The 27836-nt window shown below is 48.2% G+C and overlaps 2 protein-coding genes across 6 annotated transcripts in view; one reads left to right on the forward strand and one right to left on the reverse strand.

Moving 5' to 3' along the window:
* Positions 1-27836, reverse strand: part of Igfn1 (immunoglobulin like and fibronectin type III domain containing 1) — an 83022-nt gene that overhangs the window by 50026 nt on the left and 5160 nt on the right. The window lies entirely within an intron of this gene.
* Positions 8705-26750, forward strand: Tmem9 (transmembrane protein 9). Of its 3 annotated transcripts, XM_021636637.2 has the most exons (6): positions 8705-8829; positions 9272-9373; positions 10419-10510; positions 15492-15600; positions 18712-18843; positions 25803-26750. In XM_021636637.2, the coding sequence occupies exons 2-6, from the start codon at positions 9308-9310 to the stop codon at positions 25953-25955; spliced, it is 552 nt and encodes a 183-aa protein (XP_021492312.1). In that variant the 5' UTR covers positions 8705-8829; positions 9272-9307; the 3' UTR covers positions 25956-26750. The 3 variants fall into 3 exon arrangements, with proteins under 3 accessions (XP_021492312.1, XP_060220345.1, XP_021492310.1); XM_021636635.2 differs by lacking the exon at positions 8705-8829 and having other exon boundaries at positions 9004-9373; XM_060364362.1 differs by lacking the exons at positions 8705-8829; positions 18712-18843 and having other exon boundaries at positions 8995-9373.

Genomic DNA, 27836 nt, shown 5'->3' on the forward strand with positions numbered 1-27836 from the left:
TCTTAATCTTTCTCAGGTGACAGCTGCTGGCCTGGGACAGAGATGTCCTCATTCTGGGGGTGCCACCTGTCCCACAAGGCTGCAAAAGGGCCCGGGAGTCTAGAGCTGAGGTGGAGCCGCGAGGATTAGGACGACCGGGATTGGACAGATGGAATGTTAGGTCACCCTCAGGCGGGGCTAGGGCGGGACTTGGCCTTAGCAGGCCTTCTCCCCCTCTGTATCCCTGAAGCACACAGCCCTTGCCCTTTACATTTACATGGGCAAATATTTAACCTTTCCATTTTTGCAGTGGCTTGTGAGTCTGGGTGTCTAGTAGAGTTTGACACATAATAGGCACCCGATACCTGTTTGTTGAATGTGTAAGTCCGTCAGCTTGTCTGTCTCCTAGGGAAGTGCTGTTCCCAGACTACTGGTATTTCACCACACAGCAAGGACATGTCACATGTGCTGCTGGGTAAAATGCTGAGCATCCAGATGGGCGTGCTAATCCCTTTTGAAGATAAGTTAGAAGAGATCGACATTATTTCTAAACAACCTAATAACTTGAGCTGCTATAGTGGTGGAGCCTAGGATACCAGCTAGTTGGAATTTTGAAATAGGAAGATTGCTTGAACCCAGGACTTTGGAGCTAGCCTAGGCAATATAGTGAGACTCGTCTCTTAAAATCAAACACAAATTACAATAATTGTCTTTCAAGTGCGACAGAAGAGGGTGGACACTGTGGGGGGACACTGTTGGTTGGTTCTTCTGCTGCTAATAACTGCTTCTGATGGCATCTTGGGAGATGACCTTGGGCCTATCATTGAAGAGTCCTGATCTTTCTGCTACGAGGAATGAGTCCACACACAGGGCATGTAACTGCCTCTTTTCTAGACTTTGTATTCCATTAGGGATAGGAGGAGGCAACTGTCACTGCAGACTTAGCTCTGTGGAATGCTATCAAAGAGTGCTGTCTTCTGCCCTCTTCTTGCTTAGTTCCTTGGCCATTTCTTAGACTACATGAATGTTCACATGTATTTTCTGAGTTTAACTAATCAGTTTCTGTTTCGTAGAACTGAGCCATCCTGACTGTGGGAGTCACAACCACTCTTCCCTGCTTTAGATAGCCTGGTAAACATCGTTCCTGGTACTAAACTGAAAGAATTTTCTGCATCTTCTTTGGGCACCATGTACTACAAATTCAATCCCTCTTCCATAGGACATCCCTTCACATGGCTCAAGATGACTGTCATTCCCTGACCACAGTTCTCCCTCCCAAGCCTCTCCCTCCCAACTCCCCTCTCCTCCAGATTCACCACACACACACACACACACACACACACACACACACACAGGATTCTCATGTGAGGTTCAGGGCTCCCTTGCACTGGACATTGTTGTCTAAGAGCATTCTTGTGTGTATGGGTTATTTCTTTCTTTTCTTCTCTCTCTCTTTCTTTCTTTTCTGAGACAAGGCTTTTCCATGTAGCCTTGGCTGTCCTGGACTCACTTTGTAGACCAGGCTGGCCTTGAACTCACAGAGATCTGCCTGCCTCTGCCTCCCTAAGTGCTGGCATTACAGGCGTGTGCCACTGTGCCCCGCTCTTCTGTGTGTTCTTCATGGCCCATGTCTGTCCCTAAATGGTGAATCATTTCATCTAGATCAGCGCTTCTCAACCTGAGTCACAATCCCTTGGGGCTCGAACAACCCTTTCCCAGGGGTCACTTAAGACAGTCAGAAAACATAGATATTTACACTATGATTCATGATGGTAGCAAAATTACAGTTGTGAAGTAACAAGGAAATAATTTCATGGCTGGGGGTCACCACAACATGAGGAACTATATTAAAGTATCGCAGCATTAAGAAGGTTGATAGTCACTGACCTAGATAGAATTTAATTTAAAATAGTTATTTGGCTCTAAGCTTTGTTGAGTAAGCCCAAAGTCAAATGAGCTCATTTACTTGCCATTATCAGTCACATTACACTGTGCTGTCTGCTAAAATACATCCTCAATTACTCATCGCTCATTGGTTGTGTTTATGTAAGTGGAAAACTCAGCCTTCATTTCAACGATGCAGAATTTTTTCTCTCTTTTTCTTCTCTTTCTTTTTCATTTTCCTTCTTTCTTTTCCTTTGGAACTGCTGTTCCTTTTTCCTGTGTTCTTATCCCTCCTGATTGTGGTTTGGACTAGAAATGTCCCCAATAGGCTCATGTAGTAAATGCTCCAGTTTCCAGCTGGTGGCACTGTTTGAGGAGGAGGTTTAACACTCAGGAGATGGGGCCTGGTTGGAGATCAAGAGAAGCAGACCAGTGAAGGTGAGAGCTAGCTCCATCCTCACCCCCAGATTACTATTCATCTCATGTGAATAGCCTTTGCTTCTACATACCCCGTCTGCCATGACATTTCACTTCACCATGGGCCACACTTGGTGGAACCCAGGACTGTGGCCTTGAAACCCCTGAAATCATGATCTACAACTTACCTTCCCCACTATGATAGACTCATGTGTTTGAATGCTTGGCCCATAGGAAGTGGCACTATTATGAGGTGTGGCCTTGTTGGAGGAAGGTGTCACTGTGGAGGAGGGCTTTGAGCTGTTCTATGCTTAGGATTCACCCACTGTGAAGTCCAGTCTCCTTCTGCTGCCTGGGGAGCAAGATGCAGAACTCTCAGCTCCTTCTCCAGCACCACGTCTGCTTGCATGCTGCCATGCTTCCCGCCATGATGATAGTGGACTACACCTCTGAAGCTGTAAGCCAGCCCCAATGAAATGTTTTTCTATGTAAGAATTGCCTTGTCCATGGCTTCTCCTCACAGCAATAAGACCTTTTCTAAGACCCCCACTTTCATGTGCTCGTCACACATTCAGTACAGGCTGTGAAGCATAGAAAGCTGGCACTGCGGTCGTTGCTGTAGCTCTGCTTGAGAACGTAGCTGAGACGCCCTTTGAATGAGCTTGGAAAAGTCTGGAAATACAGCCTAGAGAAGTCCTAGAATGCTGGTGTGTTGTTTTTAAACACAAAAATCTCAATTGTTCAATTTTACCAATAAAGACTCAGGACCCAGATGCTGGTGTAAAAGCCTACTAACTCGGAGAAGCAAAGAAAGCATCCAGCTGACCCTCCCTCTCAGCTCATGTCCCAGAAGGAAAAAGCCAAGCAGCTCTTCCTCCTTCTCATGCTGTCTTCAACATCCTTCTCTCCAAGTCAGCTGGTTGCTTGCTCTGCCTCTTGACTACGGTTAATTTTATCTAATCCTGATTACAGAAAGCTCTTGGATTAAAGCTGAGTGCTAGGGTTGAGCCACAACACAACTAGAAATAGGTATTTCCAGCACATAATCTCAGGACTCAGAGTGGTATCAAACATCCTGCAGCACTCCAGTAGGAGTTCAGAAGACATAATCAAACAATAGGGTGGACAGTGACGACTGTGCTCCTGGGGCTGGAGAGATGGCTCAGCAGTTAAGAGCACCAGCTGCTGTTCTAGAGGTCCCTGGCTCGATTCTCAGAAGTGGTTCACAATCATCTATAACTCCAGTTCCAGAGAATCTAGTGCCCTCTACTGGCCTCCAGGGGCACTGCACACACTTGGTACACAGGCATTCATGTAAGCAAAACACCAGGGGTATAAAATAAAAATAAATAAAATGTCCAGAAATGGAGCCTTTGGGGTGGAATTAGTTCATGAAACACATGAATTAATTAATATGATTTATATATTAATGAGTCTAAAGAAGGCCTTTGTTAGAAAAGTTAGCTCATACATTCCCTCCCTCCCTCCCTGCCTTCTTTTCCATGAAGAGGACTATTTCAGTCCATCATATTTCCCTGGACATGTAATGCAGCGTAATCACAGTTCCCCAAACAAGGGAGTCTAGTGCTCACCTACTTAAACTTTGGCAACTGGGAGCCAAAGTCAGTATTTCTTTCTTTAAATTGACTTTTTCAAGGGTTTTGTCACTGAAAAGGAAACTGAGCTAGCACATGCATTTTACTGTACACTTGTTATATCTCCCTGAAGAAAGGTTAAAGAAAAACAAAATATGTGATGTGACTTGGTTCTCTATGAAGTCTTCAATAATTAAACAGCAAAGAGAGTGACATTAAGGCTTAAGGCATGTGGTGAATGCATATTCTTTCATATTGCCTCCCCATCCATCGTAAATACAAGCTGGACTTGTAAGAGGATGTGCACAGAAGCAGGGCTTAGCAAGTGACCTCTGACACAGCTTCTCCTCAGGGTTCCCTCCAGATACCTGCCTTGTGCCACCACCTACTGGTGACCTCTTCCCTATGGGACGGCACCAGTTTATACCAGCTTACCCTGATGACCGTCAGACCCTGCACGGACTGCCTCCCAGCCACTGGATGTCCTTCTGGAACTCCTGTCTGCTGCTTCTAAACCATCGGTTGAAACTCTCAGTGGAAAAATGTGTTTGGGCCGTGGACTGAAGGCGTTGGCCATGGGTCATTGGCACTCCCCACATCCACCACCCTTTTCACCTCCTCTCTCCCTGCTTGCCTCTAAGCTCCCTATTTTCCCTGTGCATGTGTAAGGGGCATCTCTAGAAACATTACCTTATATCCCCTCAGTCTATAAGCAGTAAAAAGTCTAAACATGTCCATGTCTAGCCTCTGACTAAGATTGTCCTGAGGTGGACTTGCTGCTGGTATTCTTTGTCTAGGCCTCTGGTGGCTGCTATCTATCAGTTGGGTTACAAAAATTCAAAAAATTTTATTCAAAACAAGACATAGCTAATATAAGAGGCATTAGTCATCTGCCCATACAAACTGTATTTTTATGACATGCTGGTTGGCCTTCAGCTGTTTGAACAGCCAATCCCCCTATTAAATCATGAGGTAGTTGATCCCTGTTGACACTGTGCACCTGTGACCTCCCCAAAGCAAGGATCCAGTTAGAGTTCATGTGAAACACACATCAAAGCTAAGTCAGAAAAATAAATTAGAAGCCAGGGCTACTGGTGCACGCCTTTAATCCCAGTGCCCCCAAAGCAGAGGGAGGTGAATCCCAGTGAGTTCCAGGATAGCCAAAGGTACATAGTGAGACTCTGTCCCCAAACAAACAAACAGTTTGGAAACAAACAAATATAATTAATGGTCAAAAACTACAGGCAAAGCTGGGTGTGGTGGTGCATGCCTGTAATTCCAGCATTCAAGGGAGGCAGAGATCTCTGTGAGTTCAAGGCCAGCATGGTCTACAGAGCAAGTCCAGGACAGCCAAGGCTACACAGAGAAACCCAGTCTTGAAACAAACAAACAAAACAAAACAAAAAAAACAAAAGAAGAAACTGAAGTATCTAAAAAGTTGTAAAGTAAAATATGTGTACTGAATTTATTTTAAAGGTTTTTATGACATGCTGGTTGGCCTTCAGCTGTGTGAACAGCCAATCTCCCTATTAAATCATGTGGTAGTTGGCCTTACATTTTCCCTACACAGGTTGTAACCAACCTACAGTAACATTTCTTGATACAATTACCAAGAGTGTGTTTCCTAAAATGTATGTTGAAAACTACTATCATGTAGCAGTCTCAGAAAGGCCATAGACTGTCATGTTTTTTCAAAAACTTAACAGTCTTTTCAGTCAGCTGCTGGGGACGTCTGTGAGTCTCTAAAGACTTTCAGGAAAATCACACCTTGAAACTTCCCCACTGGAAGTACAAAGAAGCAATTTACCCTTTTCTGTCTGATTTCCTTACATACAATGGAGCTTTTCCAAGGCTAGATGTATCACAGAGGATTAAACACAGAAGTGAACGGGAGAAGCCAGCTCTCCCAATTTCAACCAAGTAGTAAAGTTGGTGACAAAAAATGTAAACCAACGCTATGCTTGTTCCTCAGATTATCAAAAGGTACCTGTGTTATAAATGATTATAAGTACTCATAATTTTTCTGTTTTAATTTTGATAGTGAAAATATAGCTAGAACTATCACAAACCATCTTTGGAGTTCTAAATAATTTTTGAAAGAGTGTAAGAGGATGAGAGACCAAGATGTTTTAAAATGCTATTCCAAACAAATCTCCATGGAGGGAAACTGAGGCCCTGTGGGGTAGTGCTCTGGCAGGTGTCTCTTTAAGACTTTGTGAATTTGATTCCATAGACTTAGTATAACAGCACTCTTGCCTACTACTGTGAGCTGAAATGCAAAATGAAAGCCCAAAATATTTGACTTGATAAGAAAATTGTTGCCCCAAAGTAAGCTGTTATCTCACACTTACACAGTCTACACCCAGACAGACATGTGCAGAGGCAGGAGCTGAGCCAAGAAAAAGAACAGCATGGGAGAAGACATTTACCCAAGGCCATGAGCATCGTCAGTGACTGCTAGGAGAGTGCAGAGCTGGAACGCAAATGTGTGTGTTAGGTCTGACTCTGTACCACACATACTAGACTGGAGGGTCTATATCATTTATTATGCTTTGGGCAGATATGCATAATTAGGATGATTATTTCTTTGGCAAAGATCACTTCAGTGAGATGCTGTTGAGAGTGTCTATGAGACACCGAGAGAGGGTACCTACACAGCCAGACACTTCTGCTGTCACATCAGTACCCCAGTTTCCCTGGGGCTTGCTAAATCCCGCTTTGGTCAGAGACAAGACACTACTTAGGATATCTGAGGATGGTGCCTAATCCACTTCAAGGATGGTCCCCATGCACCTGACCTGCTCTCTGTGAGCAGAGTGACAACTTTGTATGAAGACTACTCTCTGTCCCCAGTTATTGACCTTTTGAACATCCCATACATGACTGGCATCTATTTGCTGGGCTTTATTCTCTGCTTAGGTTGGATGATCCTGTGGTGAGGCTCAGGTGAAGTTGTTAATGCCAACTTAGGAAGGTCATCAGGAGCCTGAGGCTATGGGGGTGGGGGGGACGATGGACAGATAAGCTTATGCTGGGTATTAGAGGGAAATTAAGGGCATAAGCTGAGGCCTGTGAGAGATGCCCAGTACAGGAGTGATGTTGGCCAACAAGCCCCTACCCAGGAGCACCCACAATAGGGTAGGGGTGGGGAGGGACTCAGAGCCTCCATTCTAGCATGGATTTTAAGACCTAGCTTATATGGGCAAACAGCCGCTAAGATTGTTGGGGTCAAAACAGATGCAGAAGACTCATGTTGAGCCATTTACTCTTTTCTTGCAAGCATCTGTTTGCAGCACCCTGCACTCTACCTCCTCTGCCTTTCTTTACCTGTTGCTGTTGTGACAACACGCTTTGTGGCTTAAAACAACAAAACTGTATTCCATCTCAGTAGGTCATAAGAGTGACAGTGAACTAAAATCAAAGTATATATTTACAGGGTTTCTAGAAGGTCTAGAAAAGGCCACATTTTTGCTTTTTCTCAAAAGTACCTGCATTCTCCCCCCCCCCCCAAAAAAAAAACCTCTTTCCTCCACCTTCAAAGCCAGCAACATAACACCTGACATATGATCACATTTTTCTCTGACCACAGCAGGAAAAAAAACCGACTTCTTTCTTAAGGCCTCCCCTGATTAGATTAGACCTGCCTGAATAGTCCAATATGCTCTCTGGACCCTAAGGGACCTTTATTTAGTTAGTTATTTTTAAAATCATATCTGCAAAGTCCCTTGCTAGATACAATAACATAGCCATAGGTTCAGGCAGTAGCACACAGGCCTTTCATAGGAGCGCCATATTCTCATCACACTAACAGCTCAGGGAACCCCTTGCTACCCTCAGAGCTTCTTCTCCACCATTCTGGGCTCCCCTGGCTCTTGGTCTAAGTTTCCCTCTAGCTTTTGCATTCTTTTTCCAACAAAACTCTACTATCCTAAATTGTAATGGTTTTTTGACTATTGTTTTCTCTTGTTGTTGTTTTGGGAGGGGGTTGTAATAAATATCAAGTCACATAACTGCAGAGACAAGGTTTGCTTCCCCCCTTCCCCAATTAGCTTCAGTGTCTAGCACAGTACCCGACACAGTAGTGCTCAAATAATGCGTCAGGGGAGGAAAACTCTTTGGTGACACAATATTTTCTATACTAAGTCATATTCTGGCTATATGCTATTTCTCCCTTCAGGAATCCCAGCCCATCAAAGCTGAAAGGACTCTTAGCTAAGGAAACTGGTACCCAGAGAGGGAAGATGTTGTCTCTAGGGTAACACAGGTGTGTGGTTCCATGCTGGCCTGAGGCCAAAGCTCAAATGTCCTCCTTGCAGTGGCACGGGACTCAGGTGACTCCACTGCTGATAAGAAGTTCACATCTGTCCCTCTGCAGCCTGAAACCTTCTCCTATTCCCAGCCTGGTCTAGTATACCCCATTTCAATTTGCCAGGCCTTTACAGCCAATGCAAGGTAATGAGGCATCGCTTCCATTACTAATCCTGTTTGTCTTCCTCAGGATGTGTCTTTGTGTGTAGGAATAGAGACTGGGCCCTTAAGTTCCCTGTTTGTTTGTTTGTTTGTTTAAGTGGCTTTTAAAATCATATTTTCAGACTGTGAATAAGTACAATGGTCCTTGATTTCGTTTTTAAATCATTACTGTGGTTACTAGTTTCGTTTCTAAAACGCTTTCCCTGAAACGCGAGAAAGAACAAAGTACTCTGGGAGGAGCTGACAGGATCCACCATGCTAGATCTTTGGTTTTCAATAAAAAAAAGCAGACATTGCTTTTCTTGCTAGGTCCTGGTAGAGAGAGGCCTACCTCTCGCCGCAGTGGGAGCCTCTGGGACCAGGCGAAGGTGGGCCTTGTTGTCTTGGCAACTAGCGAGGCTGGGCTGAGCGGCGGCTGTAGCAGCCAATAGAAGCTGGAGGGGTGGAGCCTGCTGGTTTGTGGCGGCTGCGGCGGAGCTTGCAGGTTGGTGGACTGGGCACTGGGGGAGGGGTGCGGGGTCATAGGGACACTGGGGGTTCCCAGCCGCCCCAAATCCTTAGGCAGGGTGAACAGCACCCTTGGCGGTCGGAATCGGGGCTTTTCGCTGGGCCCGAGCGGCTCTACCGGGGCTGTGGAGGCAGAGACGGCGGAGGGCGGCGGGAGGAGGGGCGAGGGTCGGAGTGGGGCCTGGTGACAGGATCTGGGAGCTCCGGGCGGCTGTAATCCCAGAAAACTACCTCTGCCAGTGCACAGGGAGCTTCTGAGAGCTGGACTTGGTGGGGAGAGGGAAAGGTTTGGAAGGCCCATGGATTCTGAAACTCGGCCCCCTTCGGTCGTCCGGCCAAGCCGTAAAGGGGCCGAGGGTGCCGGGTGTGCTGTGACCACCTTCCGTCCTTCCGACTCCATGTTTCTTTTTATCCCCCAGGCGTCTGGTCTTGCTGGCTCAGCACGCCTGATAAGCATGAAGCTGCTGTGTTTGGTGGCTGTGGTGGGGTGCTTGCTGGTGCCCCCAGCTCAAGCCAACAAGGTGAGGGGGTGAGCCCGCAGCACCTTGCTGCCGCGGGGATAGCCGCAGCGCCACCCTTGCCCCTCACCCACCCGAGGACCCTCCTTGGGGGAGGGGGAGGGATCTTACCTGGCCTTCCTAAGGGTGTAGGGAACACAGGGTTCTTAACAGTGTACAGGTTTCAGACCAAACTGGCCCTAGGTGGAATTCCCCGCAAGCAAGAAAGTTTGCTCAGAGAAGTTACCCAAGTTCTCAGTGTCTTCCTTTGCCCCAAGTAAAAGCAGCTGTGGTCGAATCTGCTGCTCAGTTGGGGGATAACCAAATTTCACTCAGTGTTGTAAAATGCTCTTGAGTGTAAAGTCATGCGCATTTGGGAGTTTATGTTTCGAAGCTGACCGTCTGCTTGGTGGGTCCCAGACTGCTCACATTCCTCAGGTATAAGGAGACCAGCGACTAGGTTTAGATGATCTGTGAGGCTTTAGATTCGGAAGACCGCTAAGACACTGGAGTGAGGTTGAGTGTCAGGGCTTGCTTCTTTGCTCTTCAAGGAATTCCTGATGGGAGCCTTCTCATGGTAATATCCCGCTTTTCTTTAGTCACCCCTTTCCCCGTTCTAACGAGGGAGTTAAGACAGAATTAGGGGGGAACTCTGGCCGCCTAGCCCATCAGACAGAAAATGCACAAGTGGGGGCCCGGGGGTTGAAAACGCCTGTCATTTTGCTTGCTTTACACCATTCCCCTCCCCCACAAGCACACCACTTATGAATGGCAGCCTCAGGTAACTTCTGTGAGTTTCTTGTCACACCAGAGAGGTTTCTACTTGGAGGGGCTGCCACGGAGATAGCTATCTCCCACCCTTGCCCCTCACCCACCCAAGGATCATAAGTACTATGATGTAACAGTCTTCCTATAGTCCTGGATGGATTGGGGATGGGAAAATTCAAAAGCATACCTATACCTGTAGCCACCGTGTAGAACAGAGCCCTAAAATGTGCTAACCTGTCAGCAATCTGAACCCAGGCAGGAATCTTCCCTGCTGTTTACTCCTTTTTCCCCTCCCCCACAGAGCTCTGAAGATATTCGGTGCAAATGCATCTGTCCACCTTATAGAAACATCAGCGGGCACATTTACAACCAGAATGTGTCTCAGAAGGACTGGTAAGACATTGTAAATGTCTGGCCCTTGGCCCTTGGCCAGACATTTGATTGAAATTATCAGTGCTTATTAGAGATAAATTACCCATTTCTGTGGAGAGCCTACAGAGGAATATTTATCCTTAACCACTTGATGAGAAAGCCAAGGGATCTTGAAGTGTAAAAAGGAGGTTGGACTTTGTTGTCTTACTGAATTTAAGTCTTTACTGACACATGTAGGATGACAGTGGAGAAGTGGGAGAGGCAGGTATGTGTAGCGTACACTTTTGCAAAGCTTTGCTGCCTCTATGCTGTGCTAGTTGGATAAGGTTCTAAGGCAAATGGAGAAGATATTGTTCCCATTATATAAGTGCACAGACTCAGATCCACACAAAGATCTTATATTATGCTCCTTGGGTCTCTGGTTTTGAATTCATTACTTAGTCCTTTACTTTAAAAGATGCTGAGTGACCAAGAATTCACTCAGGTAAAGAAAACTAGTGAAAGGAAGTATAAATACAATACTCTATAACGAATAGTTTAAGGGGTTAGAATCTTCCTGAAAAGGGAGAGACCTGGGTACATTCAGTGGATGTTGAAGACAGGAAGAAAGGCTGTCATGCTGAGGGAAAGGGGCACTTGGGACTGGAACCAGAAAGGTCTGGTGTGACTTAATAGTGTAGAAGTAGGGCCAGTACATGATAGCTTGAGGGAAATAGACCTCCGTGTGAATTAAGGAAACATTTCCAGTGCTGGCAGTTTTAGGATGGGAAACCTCATCCTTGAAGACATGGAAACACATTCTGGGTAAGGTCAAGGCATATGCACTGAACGAGGGTGGGCCAAGGTTGCTGCTCCTTGTACATCAAGGATCACTTGGTGAGCTTTGAGAAAATACATAGTCCTGGCACTTTCTTGCCAAGATTCTGATTCAGCAAATATGGTAGTGGTGGAGGAGTAACATTTGCATAGAGTCCTTCAAGTGCTCATGATGCCGTTGATCCAGAGCACATTTGAGAGTTTCAAACCTCCCGGTAGCAATCAGGCTCTCTGATGCATTCTATGTGGATATGTAGACTCTGGATCCAGCCTTACTGGGCCCCAGTCTAGCTTTGCCATTTGTTAATCATGTTTCAGATTACTTAATCTCCACTGTACTTTGATTTTTAAATATTTATTTATTTATGGATGGATGGATGTGCTTGCCTACTTGTATGTCTGGTCACTATGTGCGTGCAGTACCAGTGGAAGCCAAAACAGGGCATCAGATTCGCTTGGAACAGAGTTACAAGGTTGTGAACTGCCATTGTGGGTGCTGGGAATTGAACCTTGGTCCTCTGGAAGAGCAACCAGTGCTCTTAACCACTGAGCCATTTCTCTACCCCCACATTGATTTCCTTATGAGTAAAGTATGATAATACTTTGACTGTGAAGTGTATGTACTTTTGTGAAACTATATAGCACTTAGAATGATACTGCATACTTTAAGTACTATATAAATATTAGCTGATGTTGTTAATAATAATGTATTATCGCTTCCTAGAGGTTACATAGTCAAATTATTCTATAGCCCTGGAAAATGTGGCTGTCTCCCAAAGCACTAGTCTAATTCTTATGTTTCCTAAAATAATGGAGGTCTGGGAAGGACCCCAGTGGCTTCCTGCCCATCAGCAAAGGTCCCCACTTCCTTCACAGATTCTGCTACTGCAAATTTTAGCAACACTGTCCTGCAGTAAAACCCAAGCTTGGTTGTCCAGAGGACAGGGTCCTGCCTAAACCTTCCAAGCTGTAGTTTATACTTCCCTTTAGAAACAGGCTTGGAGCTATCTGATGGACAGTCTGACATCAATAACCTTATGTCAGAGCAGTACCATTAAGGGTATTGGATAGAGACTGAAGCTTGGAGGTAAGACCCCAGAATTCCAGGGCCTGGCAGATTTACTTGGCGCCCTTTGGCGGAGTGGAGATTGACGTTGGTCCTAGCATCTTGGTGCTAAGGCTAGAATTAGCGCTGTCTTTGAGTCTTCAGGTCCTGTGTCCCATGGGTCCCCTGCTAGTGTTCAGACTGAGGCCAGCGCCCAGTGTTGCAGCTGTGTGTATTAGCTGTGCTGGTATTCTGCCGTCTAGTGTTGAAAGTATAGAATCACATGCATATGAAAAGGCCCTGTTGATGGGTCTATTAAGTGTTGCATAGACAAGTCCCAAGGTTGACTTGTTAAAATAGGATCCATCTGCAAACACAGCCTGTCAGGGAAACACAGGCTGTAGGAGGTGTGAAGTCAGAACTGCACTGACTGAGAGGCCGTGCAAACCCTTTACCACCGCTTGCCTCCTGCGCAGTGTTACCTAAAAGGGCACAGCATGAAGGGCCGATCAAGCTTAGCTTCCACTACCAATGAGGAAACTGAGGCCCAGAGAGGTTAAGTAAGTTACCTGCTGACTTCTCAGTCTGGGCAAAAGACTTATGCCCAGCTTGTCTTTCTCCTTTGCTTCTTCCTCAATGTTCCCTGCCCAGTCCCCAAAAGGTAAGTGGAAGCCCTTCTTAGGTAAACAAGAAAGTATGTCAGGTTTCAGTGACTCCCAGGAGAACCACAAAGGAGAGAGATGTTCTGCCTTCTTATTGCTCTTCCCTGTACCTCCTTACAGTCAGTTTCTTTGGGTACCAGGGTCCCAAATTGAAGAACTAAAGATGGTTTCCTAACACTGCACCTTGGCTTCTAGGGGCATTCACAGATCCCACTGTAGACATGGAGTAGCCTTTCTGATCCAGAGCCTTCCTGCTCTGTGTGGCTCAGGCAAGGTCGGACTCTGCTCCTGGGAGAAGGGAAAGCAGCCTTCTCTCCAGACAGGAATAATGAGAGATTGAGTTTGTTTGTTTGCTTTAGTTTTTAGAGACAGTCTTACATAATTTAGGATAACCTTGAACTCAATCCTCTTGCCTTAGTTTACAGAGCACCAGGATTACAGGTGTACACCACTATGTCCAGCTCAGGATGGAAATGGGAACTAGCCTTGTCTGTGGGTGATCCCCAGAGAAGGCATGTGAGTGCCCTGAAGTACATCAAGGAGACTCCTATTCATGTTGTAGGGGATAGAAGGTTTCGGCTGTTATTCAGAGGTGGGACCAGGATCATCAGAGGTTTAGATAACTGATGGGTGCCGCATACTGGACATAAGGAAAAATGGAGTCTTTTAAAGGACCTTCCACTCCTATTTCAATGCATGTTTTTACATATCATTGGAGCTTCTATCAAAATCTCAGCCTGGAATATCAGGCCTGATTGTATTCAGGGAGCCATGCTTGACTTTTGGGGAACTTTCATTAGACGTGGAAGAACCTCTTTAAAGTGACCCATGTCTCCATGTGTCAACCACAGCATCTCACAAGATGGGACAGGCGCAGGGCTCAGACAGTGACAGGTGGGCTGACTATCCACTATCGCATGATTCCCGGTTCTCCTCTTTGAACCTCTGAGGGGCTTATTTTCTTCCCAATGATAGTGGCTTTTCTTTGGAGCCTTTTGGTTGGAAACCCAGTGATCTAAGGAAGTCTAGGAATGAGGCCCAGCTGCACAGATAGGCTCAAGCCAGGCTGAGACTGAGTCAGCCACATGTGGTCAAAATCTCACACACAGTGGAGCTGCCGTTTTTGCTGTCCTGGGCTTGTTTCTCTCATTTCAATGCAAAATCTGTCCTTGTTCAGGAGCACTGCTGGTGACAGTGGGCAGTGTGAGCTCACTCTCAGCATGTGATGTATTTGGCCCTTACTCACTGATCCCTGGCCAGCACCATGCTCACACGAGGGCTATGGAGACATGTTTTCATGAACCTCACACCCACTGGGTGGAGTGGATTAAGAGCTGTGTGGGGTAGGGATGAGGCAGGGGAACTGGCAGTGTGGATGGGAGGTCAGACCTTTCAAATCACCAGACTAGAGAAGGATGCGGATGGAGCTACACACTCCAAGCTTCATGCACCTCTTTTGAGAATAGCCCGCAGGTCAGTCTGGCTCTAAGGTACAGTGGGCAGATTGGGCTGCGTGTGGCAGGGCCTGAGAGGGGCTGTTTGCCTGGGGCTTGGATGAGCTGTGGAGGCACTGATTAGTTTTAAGTTGAAGAATGATATGACAAGAGTTCCATTTTGGTAGCTTGTACTGTCATTTGGCCACATGGGACGCTGGTTCTAGACAGGGCCAAACTAGAGGCGAAGAATTAGGAAAAGACATAAACATTTGCATGGGAAAGATCACGAGAACTTCAGCTGAGACGTGTCAAGGGAGGGAATAAAGAAGGTAGATTTTAAGCCAGGCCGTGGTGGTGTACACTTTTAATCCCACTATTCGGGAGGCAGAGGCAGACAGATCTCTGTGAGTTTGAGTCCAGGCTGTCCAGGACAGCCAGAGAAACCCTATCACAAAAAAAAAAAAAAAAAAAAAAAAAAACCCAAACCAAAACAAAAAGTAATTTTGTAGGTAAAGAAAAAGTGTTGTCACAGACGACTCCCAGGTTTGGCTTGACTGGCAGAAGAGGCGCTGCGAGTTACTTGCTGCTGTCTCAGAACTACAGATCCCACAGTCGGATGCAGGACTGAGGACGGGGCCAGAGCGCACAGATACGGAGTGTACGGCTCCATGGGGCAGTCAGATGGGGAGCACAATCATCAGTGGACCTAAAGAGCTCAGCTTTCAATAGGCTAGAAGGCTGTGAGAGATTCCGACTGGAGACCCACGCGTTGAGTGCAGCCTGCTGGGACAGGGGAAGCTGGCAGGGGAATCAGCACAAGAGGCGAAGGCAGGTTGAGAGCAGGGCTTTAGGACCATTGATGAGAATTGTGCAGGCGGAGAGATACACCCAACAGTGGCCAGGAAGGAGGCAGTTGACTGGGAGAGGGGTTCTGCCCTTCCTGGAGTTCCTACCTACGGGCTTTCCTACCCCGTCAGTACCCTGCCGCCTGCTTGCTGGACCTCAAGGTGTGGGGACCGTCATCACCTCTGTTTGTGTTGCAGCAATTGCCTGCATGTGGTGGAGCCCATGCCAGTGCCCGGCCACGATGTGGAAGCCTACTGCCTGCTCTGCGAGTGCCGGTACGAGGAGCGCAGCACCACCACCATCAAGGTACTGCTGGGGTGTGGGCGGCATGCCTGTGCCCCACCCGGATTCGCCTTCTTTTTTTGTTGTTCTTTTTTTTTTTTTTTTTTTTTTTTAACATTCCAAACACTAATATAGATATAGGACCTGATTCCCACATCTTGGGCTACGTACGTAGAGGCTGGCTTTGAAAGTTTTTGTAGCTCCTTGAGACTTCATTTTCCCTCCAGAGCAGGGGTTCTCAACCTTCCTCATGCTGTGACCCTTTAATACAGTTCCTCATGCTGTGGTGACCCCCAACCTTAAAATTATTTCGTTGCTACTTTGTAACTGTAATTTACTGTTAGGAATCATAATGTAAATATCTGATACACAGGATATCTGATATGTGAATCGCAACTCACGGGTTGAAAACTACTGCTCTAGAGAGAGTGCATTCTAGTATATCTCTGGGAACCGGACTGTCTGGGTACAGTGTACAGAGCTGGGAGCAGAGGTAGACTCCTAGGGAGCTTGCAGCTTATCCAAAATGATGTCACTGCCCTTTGAGAAAGCCTCCACAACCGCATGAGGTATTAGACATCAGACTTGGGGTCTTTTGCTTTTCCCGAACCTCGCCCTTGTCAACCATCTGGGTGAGTTGAAGACAGAAGTGATAGAAACGGCCGCCATACAGGGCATGGAGACGGGTGTTAGCATGGAGACGGGTGTTATAAAGCACTCGTCCTTCTGTCATGAGGCCTGAAGCCAATCATCCTCTGACAAGTTGAGAAATAGCAACAGACATAATTCACCTGAGTTTGAAGACTGAATTCTCCACACTCACCCTCCTACCTGCCCTAGGGAGCTGTGACCCTTTCTGGACTGTCACTCCCTGTACTGCCCCCTTTGTGTGGGAAATGGCTGTCTGCCCTCCCCTAGCCCTGTCAGACTGTGCAGGTTACACCCTGTTCACCCTCTGCCTGGGGTAGCCTCTCCTGATGGTTTGGACTTCTTCATAGGTCCCACCCTGTAGAGACCATGTAGGTGCCCTAGACCCTCAGTTCAGAGCCCAGTGTCACCTCTTCCCTGTGTGGAAGGGAAGGTGCTTCCGCATGGGAACCACATCAACATAAGCTCCTGATCTCTCACAGCTTGCTCTGCCTAGGAGCCCCAAGCGCTTGTGTGACCTGCCCTCTCCTTGACCCATCTTGGGTGTAGGCAACGGTTCTGAGTGTGACCCTGTTTTAGGTGCATGAACACTGCTACTGTTTGCCCAGGGTCAGAGGGAAGTGAGTCCAACTGACCTTGGATTTTGACAAAGCTAAGAATCAAGCTAGTAAGTCCTGAGGTTCTCCATTTCCTGTGTATATCCATGTCCACGAGGAGGCCAGCGGTAAACTTTGAGTGTCTTCCTCAATTGCTTTCTGCTTTGTCTTTTGAGACCGAAGCCAGAGCTTACCAATTCAGCTGAATTAGCTGGACAGCAACCCCCATCTCTACTTCCAAGCACTGAGGGTAACGGCACACACCATCACACCTGCAGGTTTTTGAGTGTGGGTTCCAGGGAATTAAAATCATATCTTCGTGCCTGCACGGCAAGCACTTTACTGACTAAGCCATCTTCCCGGCCCACAGTGTTGGTTGGTTTGGTTTGTTTTTAACCCCCCCTTTTACAAAGAAGCAGGGCTACTGCTGGAATCAGAAGCAGCAAGGGCTAGGCATTTGTGGAGGGAGTGGAGTGGGGTGGGTAGAAATCGCATTTGAGGTATAGCCAGCAAAGCTAAGTCCAAGTTTCATCTCTACCATTTCATCTACCAGCCTTGGGGTACTGGGTAAATTCCTTGGCCTTGTGGTGCTCACAGCCCCTCAGGACCATTTCAGGCTGAGTGAAGATGCTTCCGTCATCTTAATAACTGAGGGATTAGTGACATGGAAGAAAGACCTCGAGTGCTGGATATCATATAGGGGCCCGCTTAAAAAGCCTGTAGTTCCCACGCTTCACCTTGAAGTAGTTGTAAAGGTAACTGTAATTCTCTGTCTGCTAACCTAGGCCTAGTCCTGGAATCTTCTAGGCTGTGCACAGTCTAATCTAGGCCTGGAATGTTTTCATCCTCTGAGATTTACTACTGAATAAGCTCACCTTTCTTGCTCTTTCTAAACTCAACATTTCCAAGCTGACTGATTCATGCTCATCCTCTGACTGAATTGCTCTGCTTGGCCTCAAACTAACTCTAGCAATCTGTTCGAATTTTCTGGCTCCTTCTCATTCTCTGGCTTGTTCTGTCTTTACCTGTGTCCAGCTTGTTCTCTTTTCAACCTTTCTCTGTAAAACTCTCCTGGTAAAATTGCCCCTGAATTCCACAAACTCAACTACCATGAACTCAGCTCCACTGTACTGTCTCTCAACTCGCTGACTCAACTGAACTGCCTGAACAGAACTGAGATCTGCATGCCTCTCTCTCCTGAGTGCTGGTATTAAGGACATGTATCCCTACACCTGGACCTAAGCTTTTCTTTATCCGAAACTTGATCTCTATCAGGCTGTCCATGAACTCGGAGATCTGCTTGCCTCTGTCTCCTAGGATTAAAGGGGTGTCTGTGTTCCAGCCAGAGTACCCATGTTGCTGGATTAAAATTCCTCTATAATTAATCTTATTGAATCTGCCCTTTAAATTTTTTCATTACTTTTTTTGCAGCCTCTCATCCCTGCATAGTGATCCCTGCATGGAGCAGCATACCCTCTCATGACATGAGCTGCCCCTCCCATCCTGCATCCATAGTGAGCCCAGCCTAGATTCCCATTTACTTTTCTTGGTCTCTGCTCTCTGGCCTCCTCAGATGGTCATCCTTGCTCTAGCCCACTTTCTTATGAATCTCTACTCTTTGATATAGGCTCTCTTATGACCCTGCCTCTCACTTCACTTTACTCTTCTGTCATCTTGGTGCCTGCTGGAATGTTGTTCCTTGTCATAGAACTGTCTCAGACTAGCACAGAGCCTGTGGTATGGGTCATTCCTCCTTCCTTCCAGGCCCACACCATCTCCTAGTACCAGTATCTAACATGATGGTTGCTGGCAGCCAACACGGATATAAGACTGGAAATAGGGTCCTGACTCTGGATGCTGGGTCCCTGAACAAGGCTGATGTCTTCCGTAGGTCATCATCGTCATCTACCTGTCTGTGGTAGGGGCCCTCTTACTCTACATGGCCTTCCTGATGCTGGTAGACCCTCTCATTCGGAAACCAGACGCTTACACTGAGCAGCTGCACAATGAAGAGGAGAATGAGGTAAACATGGCTCTTGGCTCCCAGCATGTGAATCTCTGGGCTAAACCCAAAAGCAGGGGTTCCCCTCCTCTCTGCCCCTGTCATTTTAAGATTGCTTTTCCCTGTCCATTTCCCCATACTTCACCAAGACACAGCAGCAAATTGCCCTCTGCCCCTCCAGCTGCAGGAGGTGGTGGCCCTGAATTTCCCTGACACCTGGCCCCAGGTAGCCTGAGTACTTGGTGTTACTAGGCCTGGGTAAAGAGCTGCATGGAGGATGATCCACTCAGGGCCTGTTGCATGGAGGTACACATGATATGCTGCCTGCTCAGAACGGTGACAAGTATACAGAGGGCTAGGAGGTGGCAGGTTTATTCTTTTGTTCAGGGATTCTACAAACATCTGGCAAGTGCTTGCTCAGTTCAAAGCTCGGCCCTGGGGTTGGATGCAGAGACAGAACTTTCAGAAGCAGAGGGGCAGGGTGGGTGGTACCCAACATTGCTGTGTGCAAGAGCAGAATCAGGGTTTTTTAGGATAGGATAGGATAGGATAGGATAGGATAGGATAGGATAGGTGCAGGGGCTGGAGAGATGGCTCAGCAGTTAAGAGCATTTGTTCTTTCAGAGGACCTGAGTTCGATTTCCAGGACCCACATGGCAGCTCAAAACTGTCTGTAACTTCAGTTCCAGAGGCTCTAAAGCTCTCACATAGACATACATGCAGGCGAAAACACCAGTGAACATAAAAAAAAAAAAAAAAAAATGGTGGGGCTAGGATAGGTACTAGAAGAAGTGGCAAGTAAATGCCCAGGAAATTCAGCCAGATTAATGAAGGCCTTAAATGTCAGACAAAAGGGTTTTGATTTTATATGATAAGGAAATAGGAACCACTTCCCTAGGCAGCTTATATACCTGTCTGAGGGACAGGCCCTCTGGGCTCTGTCCCTGAAGCTTAATTGTTAAAAGATACTATGGTCTGTCAGAGAAGTGGGAATTTGGTATAGGGACCTAGATGTGTCCAAATGAGCACACAGTGGGAACATGCCTGAGCCATGTCCAACTGGTACCTGGGAGATTTCATTAAAGAAACCAGAAGGTGGCTAACTTAAGAAAGAAAAGGTGCAACAGGCCAGCTGCCTTTTGATGTTTGTAGACAAGAGCTTGGTCCAGGGGACAGAAGGGCCCGCAGGTTGGAATGAGAGATGTAACAGGTATGTTCTTACACAATTTGGTGGTAGAGAGGATGGCTTCTTTTTAATGTAGTGAGCTGTGGGTCACTAGAGGTGACCAGGCCTGGGTCAAGCTGCCCTAGGCAATTATAGTTTTAGAGGTTTTAAAGTTCCTACATTGGAGACGAAAAAAAAAACAAGTTCAAATCCAGAGCGAGGACCCTGACACTCAGGTTTGTGTGAAGCTTCTCAGGTGGTTGGGTCTGGGCCAGCCCAGATAGTGAGGATAAGGACCGTCAGCCAGGCACTCTCCCCAGCCTCCTGCTGGCATGGATTAGGCCAAAGGTGGGGCAGAGGTGACGAGCCTCACCCTCCTGGAAGTGGGACTAGAGAGGTGGTAGCCCTGGCAGTTGGGTGGTCTGTGCTTGGGAGGAAAGCTCGCTTGCCTACCTGGTTATTAATGTAGAGTAATAGCAGCTCTGATAGGAGAGGAGCATCACTAATAAACATGGGGCGATTAGGGGTAATGTGGTAATTGCAGTCCTGGCCGGGGGAGTAATTGAGAGATGCAGCCGATGATTACACAGCTCGCGCCATGATTCCCTAGGAATGCATGGCTCTTGGGCATGGTCTTGCCATGTCTCCTGCCATCCCATCCTAGATATGGAGCCAGGGGAAGGGTGGTTTGCCGCCTCTACGTCTGAGCCTAGGCCTCCCTTCCTATGAGCTACCTAGGTGCCCCATACTCAGAGCCTATCTGTGTGGGGCCTTGAGGATGTGGAATCAGGGTGGATGCTCCCTGCCTGTAGGGTTGGCCTGGTGGGAAGGATTCTCTAAGAAGGATTGCAACGGACTGTCGCTGGCAGACTTAAGCCAGAGCTTAGGAGCTCATTCCCATTTGTAGAGGACACTGCTCACCTCCCACCCAAGGCTTCTAAGGGTCGTAAAATGCTGTGTTTAGTTTCTTGGAGACTCTGACCTGAAGTCAGCTTGCTCTGCTTGGTCTCAAACTCTGGGGGTAGGGTTGAGGATGGTGGGAGATGGGGGGCCAGGATGAGTCTCATTTAGTACCCTCAGAGTAGGCCAGAAAACACTGTTCTCATTACATGTCATCTCACTTCCATCCCCTGACTTCCTGTTATCTGTGTGGTGTCCAGGCCTAGGTGCCTGTGGCTCAGCAGCACCCATCTTCTCCTGCTGTGTTCTGAAATCCTGCAGGCTATGGAGAGATTTGCTAAGACCTTTGGCCTGTCCACAGACTTCAGCCCCATGATAACTGAAACCAGATGACTGAGCCAGGACCACAAAGGCAGGAAGTTAAGATCTGACTTTGTGGGAGGGCAGTCTTTGGGGAAGCTGGGTACTTTGGGAAAAACCCTCTTTAAGGTCTAGTAAAAAGAGGACGTTTTCAGTGAAAGCATTCTGTTAGGAGGGAAGGCTTCCTAGCAGAGAGGGATTCTGAGTGTGGCTCTGAGGGCTGCTTGGAGAGTTAGAACTGCACCTTGTCAGGGAGGGTGGTGAGCCCTGAGCTAGAATGGCCTTGGGGTGCCTTCTTATGGGGCCTTGGACAGCTCCAGGCTGGGATGATGGGGGACAGTCTGTTGCCCCTGACATTCAGTACACAGGAGAAAGGTCTCATGGCTGCCTTCTGAGCAGCTACAAGGCTAGGGCCTTAGCCATATCTTTGGGCTGTTTAGAGGCCTGGGCAGTGTTTACCTAACACAGGAAGGTCAGAGGCCTCCCCTGACCGAAAGGGACTTAACTTTCAGCTCAAAAAGGGAAAGTTAGGGTGAGCCTTCGGGTTTCTTTAAAGGTCATATGAGCTTATGCGGCCACTGGCCTCAGAAGTGTCTGGTCCTCCAGGACTTTGCCTCCCATCTCCCAGGAGCCTGGGGCCCAGGCAGAAGTAAAATTTAATAGCCAGAGTGTTTGTCAGGATTTGGGGGCTCCTTGACTCCATCACCCCAATTTTGTAGGTAGAAGCTCTCCTGCCAGGGGCTGGGGGCCTGGGAAAGAAAGGGAGGCATCCCCCCCACACACAGATACACACACACTGCAGGGCCCAGTCTGCAGAGGGAGATGAAAGCCTGTCATGCTCCCTTTGAAACCGCTGGCAGAGCCTCAGTGGGCCTAGCTGCTGGGTGCTGCCTCCCCGGATTCCAGTGGCATTAGCCCTAATCCCTGGGCTCAGACGCCCTTTGAAAGGAGGAAGCAAGCATGTTTGTGGGGACAGAAACAGCAACAGAGCTGTTTTAGATGTACAGAGCTGGCCCCCTTTGAAGAAGGAGAAGTGAGGGTTTCTCTGAGGCTCTTGCTGACTCCTCCACTCACCCCTGAGCTCTGACAGGGTCTTCAAAGTTCTCACCCCAGTGGGAGGAGTGGATAGAGTTTGTTCTGAGACTTCTGTAGAAGAGGGTGTACAAAGAAGCCAAGAAAGAGGATAAGGATGATGGGAACTGAGGACATTGAGGGCTAGATGAAAAGAAAGCCAGGATCTCCAAAGAACAGCTCATCTTCCTGTGGTTGGATGGGCAGTATGTACTGAGAAGCCTGGGCCCCTGCGGTCTGGGGACCACTGATCCAGACTGTTCAGAGACCTTTCACCCTGATGAGAATAGGAAGGTGTGCCATTCAACAGACACGTCTAGAAGATCTTGGGGCTAGACTGCATAGCACTTGAGAGTAGTCCTATTTGGAATCCCAGCGCTGTCACACACTGTCCTTCTTATCTCAGGGTGCAGTTTTCTAAACCTGGAGCACAGGCAGTAGCTCTTGCTTCTGTCAGTGTTTGGATCCCGCACTGAAGCAGGCATTGGGTGCTCTGGCCTGGAGAGGTGGGCCTCTGGCCACAAGTGACCTGCAGATACTTGTCTTTGATCTAACTCTGGGGTGAACTTTGCCTGCTTCTTTGGTTGTCCAAAGATGAAAGCAGCTGAGTCCTAAGACAGGAGATAAGCGTATATGTGTAATTTCAATTCCACTGCAGCCAGGTGACCTCGGCTTGCAAGGTGATTTCTCCTTCAGAGTCTAAGCTTTGTGCACCAGATGGAGGTAATATTTATTACCCATTTGCTAGTAGGAGCCTGTAAGTAACCCCTGGGAAGTGCCTGGGAAGGAGCCTGGCATATACTGGTGTATGTCTGTCAGAGTCACATCAGTCTGGCTAACTGAGGACCTTTAGGGAACCATCCACATTAATGCCTTACTATGGGAAGCCCTCTATCCACCCTGTCCTAACTCTCCCCTTCCTCCCTGCATTCCTCAGACCCAGCCCTGATGGGAGAAGGGAAGTTAAAGGTGATGACTTACCTTCTCTCCCCCCGCACCCCCAGCCACCTGCCAGCTCTACTACTGAGCAGGCAGGCATGAGGTCTTCTGTGGGTCTTCTTGGGAACAGATGTAGCTATTCTAATACCTTTTAATCAGACTGTTAGGGGCTGCAGAGCCTCTCAACAGCAGCTTTTTTACACTTGGGAGCTGTCTGCTAAGACTTCACATGAGCACTCCCAAGAGGAGTTATGGTAATGCAGTGAAGTTGCAACACACTCCCTTAATGCTTTGCTCCAGCTCTCTCTGGCTCCCATTTCCTCAGACAAACCAAGAGCAGAGATGCTGCCCTCCCACCCTCTCCAGTCTGTCCAAGATGACCCTAGGTTCATATCCAGGCACTCATTTGCCAGAGCCCTCCATGGCAACCCTGGGCCTAGAATAGACAAGAGTCAGAATGGGGAGGAAAGCAGGCCCTTGGGCTCCTGAAGCTGGAATGGGGTCCTGGTAGACCAGTTGTCTCCCAGGCAGGCAAGCCTTTGTTGCCCAGCCCAACCTCACAGCCATTCGAAGAGCAGTGCTCTTTGCTTGAGCCACTGAGGTGGCGCAGCCAGTCTGGAGAGGAGCAGAGTAAAAAGGCGGTGTTGGCCATGGTGATTATTCAGAGGCAGCTCCCCTTGACAGCCTGCTTTTACTCCCACCCCTGCCTCAGTGGATCCTCAAATCAGCATTTGAGACTCCTCGCACTGACCTTGAATACCTACCAGCTCTACATGCTGACAAAGTGTCTGTATTCATTGTGTCCTTCAGACCGCCTCAGTCTCCATTCTGTATGGAGAGATGGGCTCTGAGATTGACTCACCTAAGGTTGTTTATCTGGTAGGAGTCAAAGCCAGGTTTGTTGAGTCAGTACCACTGGGCTGAATTCCGAGGGAGAAGGCCACTTGAGCCCCCTGTCTGTGCTTGCCATTTCAGTTGACATATGAGTCTCCCTCTGACAAACACATCCACTAGTCACATTGTGGTCCTCAAAGCACATTAGGTCATTAAAGGAATTTTGTGAGGCATGGCTAGGATTTATGTTTGGGTTTGCTCTTTGGTTGACGTGTTGCTAAAAATTGTATCTACAGCTTCATGCATGCTCAGTCAGTGCTTTATTTAGTACTAAGACCCATACCTAGCTCTTTAAACATGGTTTAAAGAGCAGCAGCATCTCACTAAGTTATTCCTACTGGCCTCAAACTTGCTATCCTTCTATTTCTGCTTCCTGTATAGCTGGGATTACAGGCCTGAGCCTCACTTGGCCTGCCAATGATGCCCAGCTCAGGGTCCTGAGCAGGAGTTCCCAGAGGACCATCTCTAAGTCACCTTAGAAACAAGTGAGCTCAAGACAAATTGTCCAGCACTAGGCTTCAAGGATAAGACTATTCCAGCCCCTTCGCAAGCCAGCCACCTCTCTGTCAGCCCGTCTATATCTTCCCACTCCACCCTGCTCTCCAGCCTGGCAGCTGTGTGGTGACAGAAGCTATGCCAGCTCGGGGCATTAGAAGCAAAGTTGCATTTACTGGGCGGCTCTGGGCTTAGAGGGGTACACTAATCCTTTAAGAGATATGTGGCAGGAGATGAGAGGCGGGGAGAGCTGGGGAGGAAATCCCCATGGGCTGTGGGCCTGGCCCTCGGCACTAATTCTCCCCCAAAGATCAACTTTGGGTACTGCAGGAAATGCATGGGCTCTGGAGCTTCAGAGGCAGAGGAGTGGTAATTAAGGGGAGACTGATGACAAAAGCGAAGCAAGTCTGAGAGCAAAGGGGAAGGGGACAGGCAAACCAGCTGAGAGGGAGCAGAGCTGCCAGGCGGGGAATGGTCACAGCAGGCCTTGGAGCGGGAATGTTGAGGCCTAGATTTATACCCTGCCAGACTCTAAAGCATGTCCATCTCCTCTTCCTCAGGAGAAGCAAGCTTTGTGTGTGTGTGTGTGTGTGTGTGTGTGTGTGTGTGTGTGTATGCATGTGTTCCCGTCCATTCATCTGTCCACTTGTCTTCTCCAAGAGACTGCAGCTGTGATCTGTGCTGGCTCCTTAAGCCCCTCATCCACCTATTTCCAGGCGCAATCTCAGGGTAGCCAGGCCCTGGTCTCTGGCCTTCCTGATGTCCCCTTGGCAGTAGGATAGGTAGGGGAGTGTGCCAGCCTATTACCAGCCCTGTGCATTTGGGTAGATATCTCTTGAAGCCTTGGTCTATTTATGTGAGGTCTTGAAGCCAGTACTCAGTACTTCTCCTGAGGCTTAGGAGTGGGCCTGAGGGGTGGGAGCTAGGTTTGAGCCAGCTCTTTCTGCCTCTTGAAGACGACAAAGCTTTTCTGGCCAGACACACTGCTAAGGTTTTCAGATGACAAAGCTAGGCCCTCCTGGAGCCCACAGCCATGGGGGAATTTAGAGTTTAGAAGTGCTCATGGGGCACTTAGTTCCATGGCAGACTTGAAAGATCCAGGGCCCTGACGCATCTATCGTCATTTCAGATTGCTTCCTCTCCCTTTCCAATGCAGGATGCACGCTCCATGGCAGCGGCTGCTGCATCCATCGGAGGACCCCGAGCAAACACTGTCCTGGAACGAGTGGAAGGCGCTCAGCAGCGATGGAAGCTGCAGGTGCAGGAGCAGCGGAAGACGGTCTTCGATCGACACAAGATGCTCAGTTAGATGGCTGGCATGGATGCATCAGGGACCCAGGCCATGGCTACCAGCTTCTGGGGTTGGACAGAGCCAGTGGCTAATTCCCTTCCCTATTTGAAGTCTTCCCTCAAAAACCCATGGCATCTGTCCTTCTCCCTCTCTAGAAATGTACTTGACTGTTAAAACTAGGGAGTGTGGCTGGGTCTCTGGTCTCTAGTGTCTCTTTAGGTCTCTGGGTAAAAGGGAGGGAAGGGAAGGCAGATGGGAATAGAGACATTTGAGACAGCCACAAGACTGGGTGGAATTCATCCCCCCTATGGTCACCATTCCTCTCAGCTCTACATCTTAGGGAATCTTACAGCCCCTTGGGAGATGGAGCTGTGTCATCAAGAACTTGGTGGGTGCAAGGAAAATATGACCCAGCACTCAGCCTGTGCTCCAGGATGCTGTGGTCCTCATTCCTACTTTCTCCAGTGCCAGTATCTTAGCTTGGCCTGGCCACAGCCTCAGGAACTGTTGTGGTGCCACCTGCTTCCCTCTCCTCAGCTCCTGGTCCACTGATGCATGGAGTGCCCATGCATGGCAGCACACTCAGTAGCTGTCACCCTACTCCCATCTCAGGAGGCCACGCAGCCTCTACCGTTCCAGTGACTGCAGCTGCTGAGCCATAAAGTTGGACCACATGTCACAAGGCTGAGCAGCAGCCCCTGTCCTTGGATGGCTACTTGTCCCTGAGTTTCATTGTACCATGCATGGAGAGAAACGTTTGTCTTTCTGTTGTCTGTAAATCAAGGAAGCCATTAAATTGTTTTCTTTCTAAAATGTTCTAGATTTCAAGCGAGATGGGGAGCCATGAGAAAGTGTTCTGCAAGTGATCTGGTTAGGTGTGCTATCTCCTGCAGGGGACAGGGCATGGTCCTAGATGGGTTCAGACAGAAGCAGAGTTTTGCAAAGCCAGGGTAGACTCTTGTCACCTGCTGAGGGAAGAGGCATAGGCTCTGGTGCTGCCGCTGCGTGTGCACACCAGAAGGAGACAGCAGGAGCTGTGTTCACTTCACCTTTGGAACTGCACAGTACCTGCCTGATGTCACCCTCATGCCCTACAGGCCCAGTAAATGGGTTGCTTGCAAAATGTTGCCAAGTAAAACCCAGATAGGGGAAGGATTAAGAGGTTAGTCGAGAAAAGTGTGCCCTAGAAAGAACTCAGTGGCTTCTGGGGTGGCTACTCAGCAGAGCCCAGCGCTGGGTCAGCTCAGCCCTGAATGTGCCCAGTGGGAGGTGTCGCCTGTCAGGAGCCATCTGTTGGATCGGAGGGTTGTCCCTGTGAGCATGCATGGAAGATGTCGTGAAACCTGTGGTTCTTGGTGAGTGGTAGAAGACAAGACAATGACTCGAATTGGGGGTTTCAGTTTGCAAGGACTGCTGAAGTTCATTGCAGGATCAGGGAGATGGGAAGGGGGACATGCAGACAGAGCTTCTAGAAGGTGCAGAGATGGGGATGTGGATCAGTAAGAAAGCTGATCATGGATCCTAAGCAAGCATTCTTAACTGGTGTGAAGTTCCAGGTGAGGTTAACAGGAGGTACATGATCTTGAGTGCAGGTCGGGGTGGGACTAGGCTTGATTACAGTGCTCTGCTGCCCAGTTAGCCTGGCATTTTCTCAGCCCCTCCTAAGGCTCATCTCTGATTGGGAATCTTGTGATTCTGGTGTGCTTGTTTCATAAAAGAAGCAGATGGGTGCATTTATTTACCAATCACTCATCTGTAACCCAGAGTCTGGAATTGCTAGACCTTCCCTTTGCAACCGCTCTACCTGAAAGAGACCTTGAGTACCTGTGAGTCCTGGGTAACTACAGAGATCTGCCCAGACTCTGATAGCTTTAAGGATTTGGTGTAAAGCAAACACCT

This window comes from Meriones unguiculatus, chromosome 11 (genome assembly GCF_030254825.1).
Source record: "Meriones unguiculatus strain TT.TT164.6M chromosome 11, Bangor_MerUng_6.1, whole genome shotgun sequence".
Taxonomy (NCBI): domain Eukaryota; kingdom Metazoa; phylum Chordata; class Mammalia; order Rodentia; family Muridae; genus Meriones; species Meriones unguiculatus.

What these genes read in the sequence shown, in the direction of transcription:
- Tmem9 (XM_021636635.2), top strand. Translation starts at nt 9,152, where the DNA reads ATGGATTCTGAAACTCGGCCCCCTTCGGTCGTCCGGCCAAGCCGTAAA. An exon ending in AATGTGTCTCAGAAGGACTG is followed by an intron (nt 10,511 to 15,491) that starts GTAAGACATTGT and finishes TTTGTGTTGCAG; the next exon opens with CAATTGCCTGCATGTGGTGG. An exon ending in ACAATGAAGAGGAGAATGAG is followed by an intron (nt 18,844 to 25,802) that starts GTAAACATGGCT and finishes TTTCCAATGCAG; the next exon opens with GATGCACGCTCCATGGCAGC.